The following is an 8507-nucleotide window of genomic DNA, read 5'->3' as shown; positions in this document are numbered from 1 at the left end:
AAGGCACCGCAGATGAGGCAGAGACACTGTTCAAGTGGGGTTGCCGTATTTTGCTGCCGAAAATAGCGGCCGATGTGCGCGAGATCAGACCGTAAACTTCCCTCGTTTTCAGTTTGGTTTTCCGCATTGTTAGCTGAAAGTTAGTTGAAAGCGCGAATGACTGTTCTCCCAGTTTCTATTTGGCAACAATATGTCACTTGTCCGCATGAAGCCACGACGCAATCTATCCCTCTCTTCTAGGTCAGGTGTCGCGTCCAGCTCGGGAGGCGCGAACGCTAGCCGCTAGGCCAAAAGCCCAGGCTAGCACCTCTAGCCGCCAGTGCACTCTCTTGAAGGCATTGGAAGGGGTGGTAGGAAATATGTAATCTTCACTAGAGGACACTCATGCCTTTTGGAGGGGTGATCTTTCATTTCTGTTGATTTTTCTAGTCTGAACTGAATTGTTTTTGGCCTTTCATAGTATAGTATATGTTCATAGAGTTCAAATAGATGACATTGTGCTGAGAAAAAAAAAAATCATCAGTTATCGTTACTTATTACATGAGTTTTCTTTTCACCAAATACTTATTTCTTTATTTTTTAAAACTTGTAATTAGGTCCATTTATTGAATGACTACTCTTATATTTACTTGAGTCATACTATTTTGAAGTAATGCTACGATTGAGTGACATTTTTTGATACTCTACCCACCTCTGTCTCTGAGCCAGATTAAAGAACAGAGCTGGCCCTACTTTGCATATAACCATTAGCCAACCATTCATTACTTGTGGACTCCAGCACCCCCGTAAGCCTCGTGGGGAGGAGAAGCAGCACAGAAAGGTTGGATTCAAAATTTAAATTAAAACGTGTATTCAAGGATGGCAAACTCAGGCTCAACAATTTAGTGAAATCCTCATAGCAAGGCATGCACCAGATATGAAATCCTAACCACATGACTGCACCATTGGTAAATGTGATATATGAATTGATATTTATACACATGAAAATGGACTGACCATTACCATATTTTAACTACAAGAGTTTCAGTAAAAGTTAATCAAATTGAAGTAATGACTTCATGAAAGGAAAAAATATCCAACGCTACTATCGTGAACAAAACCGTTCTTGATTTATTTGTTCATTAAAACACAAACAGTTTTCCCAAATGCCAGGTGGGGATGATTGACGAAGGAATTTAGCTTGTAGCTTTCCAATTGTTTTCTTGTGAAAGCACTGGTTTAGTTGCAAAGTTTTCCTTCCGGTTCAAATTGCTTTCCGTTCCAGGCAGCGTTGTGACTCACTCGACTCGATTTGGGTGTTTTGGACTCGTCTGCCTGGAACGGGAGAGAAGACACGTTGCTTATCGGGCACCTAAAAAGTCTTTAGTAGGTCCTTCCCTCCTATCTAATGCTAAGGTATGTAACGTGTTTCGGTTCTGCTTGTTCTCATATCGCATAGTTGTCGTGAAAGAACGTGTTGCTGGACGGCTAAAAGGTGATGAAATGGATGTGCTCAGCCCAGCAGATTGCATTTCATAACTTTGTCATGTATTGGAATTGTACTGTAACTTATTTGTGTTATTAGCTCATTCGGCACTGTCCGCCGCTCGACCCATTGGTGAAGTCGACATATAGCTTAGCTTTGCTCTTCTCGGTCGGTCGGTCGGTCGGGACTATCGTTTGTTTTGTTTGACTCTTTCCAAAAGAGCTTAGCTTCCCTGCTTCTTCATTGTCATTGCGTTCCAATGTTATCAGAAACTAAATTGTTTTGAACACGCTACAAACGATTATAAAATTGACGTACAGGCGCAATTCAATGTGAACACATTCTAATTTCTTCTTGAGTCGTTTGACAGTGCTTGTATGATGATTATCGTGGATTCCGTTTGGTATTGGCACTGAAGTCAATTTGTCTTAAGTCAAAAACCAGTTCTAACTACGATGCATTGCGGCGGTCGAACACTACTGCTAAACTGACTAATACTACAATAATAAACCCATTTGATTTTTTTTTACTACATCTGTTCTGTCGTGTTTCTGGACTGGGTTCCAGTCATTTGCAAGGCACTCAGATCCAATCTTGTGGGAAATGTAGTCTTCACTTAGCCAGGTTATTGGAATTACTTGGAGAAATCTTACATAGCACTGGGGGCTTCAAATTTTAGACCTGTGAGGCAACCTAAATTGGAAACATACTGTTTGGCTAAAGTTAAACGTATGAGAGAATATTTGAAACAACTTTTGTAGAGCACAAGTAGCATTGCTGCCCATTTGCCATTGTTTTTTTTTTTTTTTTTATATTGAGTCTGGTTACCTTATAGTCAAAGGTTTCTAACACGTGACCATTGAGAGTTAGAGGTGTACATCACCAATTTGATGATGATATATCGATTCTTTGGACAACATATGCCACGATTCCATTGGATTGAGTTGTAGGGCCTTCGATCAATTTAATATGTATCATAGCGCCTTGAAAGGTGGAAAAGCGCTATATGAGTGTAACACCATTTACCATATACACATTCAAATTTCAGCTGAAGCAATAAAAATGTGTGACTGCAACACTTAATACATTTGAACGTTCGCTGTTCACCCTTACGTTGGTTAGTTTACATAACGAAACTACTTTTTGCTGTAAACTTCTCACATCGCTCGTTACAAATTGCTCACGTGATAACGGCCCTATAGTTATTGTATGTACTTTTTTTTCAAAATCATTTTTGGGTAGTCGGTCGCTAGTAGTAGTACTTATTTTCATCATTGAAAAACTAGTAAGTTAATGAGTTACTTTTTCAGAGAAGTAATTCTTTACTTTTCAATAGTAACTAGTTAAAAGCAAATGAAAAAATCCAAACCATAAGGTGATGTTTTGAGTTTCCCTCGATTTTGATGGGCTGTTGCTTAACTAATGGCTATATGGATCCGGATGGATGTATTGTTACAGCCCTCATTTATTTGCCTCTCAAATCATCCGATTAACGTCTGTTTCAACGCCACGTTCCTCTAGTGTTTTTCTCAAGGTTGATGGGAAAGAATCAATGGATTTGGAGCTGACACGTTTTGTTTTGTATCTTTTGTCCAGATACTGCAATTGAATGGCACGCGCGCGCACGCCTGCATACAGCTGAGGCTAAAAGCATCCTTTGGAATCGCACAATGGGCAGCCACTTCCGGAGCTACATCTGGGACCCGGTTCTTATTGTCTTCCAAATCGTGTTGATGCAGTGCATCTACTACAGCTTTCTGGGCTTGTGGTTGGCAGGAGTGGACAGTCTAGTGCAAAGGCGTAGCTCGCTGGACCAGATCTTCAGCTATGAAGTGGGTGGGCTTCGTCATCTTCAATTTGTTGGCTTTTTTGTTGTCGCTACATTTGTAAGCATGCGGATGGCGCTATCTTTTTCAGATCCTTGGTTTTGCATCCATTCTGGGTAGGCTCTCCATGATGGCGTTTGTTTTAAACTCTCTTACCTGGTAAGGATTTATGACAAGACTGACTCGTACATTTCGGACAACGACGTGAGTTTTTAGATTTGTTTCATTGACGTCCATAAAAAAAAAAAAAAAAAAAAATATATTACTAGATTTTACACGGGACTCGAACCTAAGAGTGTGTTTATTGAACATGTCACAGAAAATGCTATGGGAAAATTCAAATGGTCAAAGGGAGTAGGAAAAAGTGAATGGTAAATATATATGGAGAATGTATTCTTATTCTACCCCTCAATTTTTTCACATTGCAACTAGTGGTGTACAGTATGATGACTGATAATATAACTGACATATATCGCCACGTGGAACATATCGATTGGCCAGGCGGAAAGTCAATGTACAAGCCTTGTGCACCCAACTGATCACAATGTAGCGCAACAGCTATACTTAAAAGTGACCTCTAGAGGTCTCCAAACAAGCATGCTTGGTAGAGCACAGATGAGTCATCAAATCCAATCAGTAATGGTGGATCTGTACTGCAGTGTACGACCTGAGTGCAATTGTCTGAAGAGGTGGATCATGAACAGAACTGCCACTGATCAAAGTGCACTTGCGTTCACCTCACAACAGACAGTCAGAAACCGTAGCAGGCCATTCAAACTCATGGTTTAAAACCAAACTAAAACGATCACGTCAAACAAGCTAAATAGCAAGTCGAGGAACCGAAGAAATAATGATCACGCAACATGAACTTTGAGTGGTCTATTTTACAAGATTATTGGCGTCATTTGCTTTTCAGCCAGTAGGTTCAAAGCTTCATGATGTTGAAGCCCAGTGTTGACACCTATTTGTTTTAAGGGTTATATGAATGTGCATGTGTTACTATATGAACAAAATGCCATAAGAATCATTTGTTTTCCATTTTGATTTCAAAATAACAGCTTTTCCGATGTGTTTGGCTTTAAACAAAATACTTCACTAGTTCAAATCATATTGTCAGCATGCATTTTGGTGGTAAATATGATTGAAGGGGGGAAGTTGTCATAGAATGTCATCCCCCCCCCCCCCCCCCCCCAAAAAAAAAAAAAACACCTTGGCATATTGCTATCGTGGTATAAAATAGCCAATATCACGATCGAGGATTTTTCCCATTTTGTACACCGTTAATTGCCACTAGTGGGCATTCTGTCTCATTAGACACTGCGAGTGGCGGTGGCAGGTTAGAGGCGGAACGGCTCGCACACAATGCCGTCCTTTTTCGTAGCACTTGTCGTCTTTTGGGCAGGTGTGTTGGGGCAATCCTCCCTGAAATATAGAGAAAGATTTTGGTGGAAAAAAAGGAAAAAAAAAAAGCTTTTTTTTGTGTATATTTTGAAATCCTTCTGAATGTATCATCGCTGCAGCGCTCTGGGCTTGTGGTTCTTCATCCGCCGAGGGAAGCAGTGCCTGGACTTCACCGTCACGGTGCACTTCTTCCATTTGATAGCCTGCTGGATCTACAATTCTCACTTCCCCTCCACGCTGGCCTGGTGGCTCATCAACTTGGCCTGCGTGGCGTTGATGGCGGTCATCGGAGAGTACTTGTGCATGCGGACCGAGCTCAGGGCCATCCCGGTCAATTCCGGACCCAAGTCTAACCTTTGAATTGCTTTCTGCTGAAAAGGGACACTTTGAGACAGAAGAAGGATGATCTCGCCCCGCTTAAAGAAATCAAACGCGGCACATCAATTGGACCGGTCTCTGTGTACGGTGTCCGTTCTGCGACGGCCTATTTATTCTCCGCTCTCCTTTAAACTATGGACAGATTTATCCGCGCAGCCGTGAAGCGACTCCATCAAATGCTTCCAGTTGTGGACGTTGAGCGCATTTCCTCCATGACCTCGATGTGAACAGCTGCTTTGACTTTTTGTTTTTTTGTCTTTCTGAGAGGTAAAAAAAAAAAACATCTACTTGCAGTCAAATGCAAGCAAACATTATTCAATATTTGTCTTCTAAAATCCTGTAAGTTAATTATTAAATAGCTTATTCTGTGTACAAGCCATTGCCACAATTTTTAAAAAAGTAAACCTCAGTCCATCATGACATGATCTTTTCACGCTGGTGGAAAAATAAATAACATGATATGTTGTGTGTAGATTCTGGATTTGGAAGACACAAAGCACAGCAATCCGTTGCAGTTCAGGTTACTAGCTTACTGAATGTGTCTATTTGGGAATAGAAAATCTTTCTAAACTTATTTACGCTATCAAAGACAAGCAGTCTAGTAACTGATTCAGACAATACAAAACAACTGAAGCAGCTGTACCAGAATGTCAAACATTTTAGTGGGACACCTTATCACTTTAAAATGGGGGGGGGCACATTGACCTGGATAAGGTTTCCCTCAGTAACTTGGACCAAAAGGAATCGCTTCATTTAGCCAAAGTCTCGTTAAATTTATCATGTTTTCATGTAGTTAGAACTTGATTTAGACTTGATCTTTCCTGGTGTGGCAGGTGTGTATAATTGCCCCTTCAGTTTGAGGTCAAAATATAGCTTGTAGACATTTTTTTTTTTTTTTTTTTTTGAATTATACAGTGCTGGCCAAAAGTATTGGCATCCCTGCAATTCTGTCGGATAATGCCCAGTTTCTCTAATGCAATTACAAATGCTTTGGTAGAATATCTTCATTTATTTTGCTTGCACTGAAAAAAGAAAAGAGAACCAAAAAAATGGAATCATAATCATTGTACACAAAAGTCCAAAAATGAGATTCTTCCAATGCTCTGCTGGAATTTTAGACCATTCCTCTTTGGCCAACAGATTTGAAGGGTGCCATTTTCAGATCTCTCCACAGGATTCAGGTCTGGCCACTTCAGAAGTCTCCAGTGCTTTCTCTCAAACCATTTTTGAAGTATGTTTTGGGTCATTGTCCTGCTGGAAGACCCATGACCTCTGAGCTTTCCCACACTGGGCCCTAGATTATGCTGCAAAATTTGTTGGTAGTCTTCATAATGCTATGCACGCGGTCAAGGTAGCAAAGCGACCTCAAAACATCAGGGAACATCCGCCATGTTTGACTGTGAGGACCGTGTTCTTTTCTTTGAAGGCCCCCCCGTAAGCTCTTATGTCGATGCCTTTTCCCAAAAAGCTCTACTTTTGTCTCATCTGACCAGAGAACATTCAACCAAAACGTTTTTGGCTTTCTCAGGTAAGTTTTGGCAAACTCCAGCCTGCCTTTTTCATGTCTCCGGGACACAAGTGGGGTCTTCCTGCGTATCATACCATATAGTCCTTGCCTGGTTTACCAGACACACCGCTGTTCCAGCGATTGAGTCTGGCGACCGTCCAGCGGATCAAATTCCGAGGGCGGAGCAAACAGACAGCGCAGTGGACCAATCAGCGACGGGCAGACGTGACGTCGTTAAAGCGACAAGTAATTAGCGTGAGCGGAGAATGGAGAAGTTTATTCAACATGGCTAGCGCGAGCCACTTGTTTCAATGTGGATTTGGTCATTTAAAACTGGTTTTACCGCGGATTGGAACATATTCTCGGCTCTCCCGCTCGCCATTTGTGTTGTAGAGACGACTTTCGGCGCGCAAGAGTGACGTTACTCGTTAAGAACAGGTCACGCAAATAAAAGAATCTGATTGGACGGTTGATTTTGTACTTGTTTGAGAGGCCGTTAATGGGCTGGGTCCCAGACTATTTCTCACAGTGTTTGAAAAATACAGGGAGAATAGTCTGGCGGTGCCAGGCAAATAGTCCCTTTTCATTCAGACGCCGACGGCTGACACTGTTGTACCCTCGGACTGCGGGACAGCTTGAACTTGTTTGAATGTTAGTGGAGGTTCTTTATCCACCATCCGCACAATATTTTGTGTATATCTCTCATCAATTTTTCTTTTCCGTCCACATCTAGGGAGGTTAGCCACAGTGCCGTGGGCTTTACACTTAAGGATGACCCTGCGCACGGTAGACACAGGAACATTCAGGTCTTTGGAGATGTAGCCTCGAGATTGCCCATGCTTCCTCTTTTGCTTCGCAAGTCCTCAGACAGTTCTTTGGTGTTCTTTCTTTTCTCCGTGCTCAATGTGGTACACACAAGGACAAAGGTTGAGTCAACTTGAATTCATTTTAACTGGCTGCAAGTCTGATTTAGAAAATTGTAATTGCAATCATTTTCTGGGCTAAATTGAGCATTATCTGACAGAATTTCAGTGGCGCTAATACTTATGGCCAGCACTGTATTTAGCATTTTACACCGCAAGCGTTTGTTTCCCCCCTCTTCCTTGTCGTAATGTATGGTGACATGATGAGGCCTCTTTGGGAGGGCTTTGTCAGCCACCAGCTGTGTTCTGACAACGTGATGTCTCTGTTCCAGAAAATGCTGTCACTCTTTGAGGAGCTGCAATATCAGAAGATAAAAAAAATCTTTTTATGTGTGATAAGTTTTAGCCTTCTTATTTTGAGCTCTTAAAACCATATCCTGTCATTAGAATGCGCTGCAGCTTTCTCACTATTTTTTAGATTAAAGCGGTGATATAAAAACTCAATTTAGTCTTGAAAATGAAAGAAGTCAATTGCGGGAAAGGAGTCAATATTGTGAGCATGCATTAAAATGGGGTCGTCGATTTTTTTTTTTCTTTTTTTTTTTTTTTTCCAGTTTTTAGAAACGTCTTCTCCTGGGGGTTTTGTTCAGTCATCAGTCACACATTTTTGAATATCATACATCTCGTCTGTACAGTTTATTCTCACGGGGATATCAACTGCTGCTGAATCGTTTTTTCACATTTTGACATAATGATGACTTTTTAGGTGATGAAATACTTGGACCACCGTCTTCATACGGAGCAACTCCCCCATCATTTTCTTTTGCATTGCTACCCTAATGTTTTGTCAATTTCTGAGATGATGCACAATTTGACAGATATCCTATGTATACAGAACAAGTATTTGATACACTGCAAATGGGTTTTCCCATTGACTGTGTATCAAATACTTGTTCTCCCCACTGTACCTCCCTGGATGGCAGGTTATTTGCAAATACAAAGAAGCTGAGAGATGGACCTATCCTTGCGATGAAAACCAATAAAAGACTACAGTGAAGTGGTGTCGG

At 41.3% G+C, this 8507-nt stretch overlaps 1 protein-coding gene across 4 annotated transcripts in view; it reads left to right on the top strand.

The window, feature by feature from the left end:
* Positions 1-729: 729 nt before the first annotated feature.
* Positions 730-8507, top strand: part of sys1 (SYS1 golgi trafficking protein) — an 18988-nt gene continuing 11210 nt past the window's right edge. The window contains exons 1-5 of one of the 4 annotated variants that reach the window (XM_057845135.1): positions 730-820; positions 1265-1395; positions 3062-3297; positions 3383-3450; positions 4812-8497. In XM_057845135.1, the coding sequence (XP_057701118.1) occupies positions 3136-3297; positions 3383-3450; positions 4812-5052 (471 nt within the window). In that variant the 5' untranslated portion in view covers positions 730-820; positions 1265-1395; positions 3062-3135 and the 3' untranslated portion in view covers positions 5053-8497. Of the gene's footprint in view, positions 821-1152; positions 1396-3061; positions 3298-3382; positions 3451-4811; positions 8498-8507 lie in introns of those variants that run through there. The other 3 variants (XM_057845133.1, XM_057845136.1, XM_057845137.1) reach the window with 3 other exon arrangements.

This window comes from Corythoichthys intestinalis, chromosome 9 (genome assembly GCF_030265065.1).
Source record: "Corythoichthys intestinalis isolate RoL2023-P3 chromosome 9, ASM3026506v1, whole genome shotgun sequence".
NCBI lineage: Eukaryota > Metazoa > Chordata > Actinopteri > Syngnathiformes > Syngnathidae > Corythoichthys > Corythoichthys intestinalis.
The sequence above is the reverse complement of the archived record's forward strand: the minus strand, read 5'-3'. Positions and strand labels throughout refer to the sequence as shown.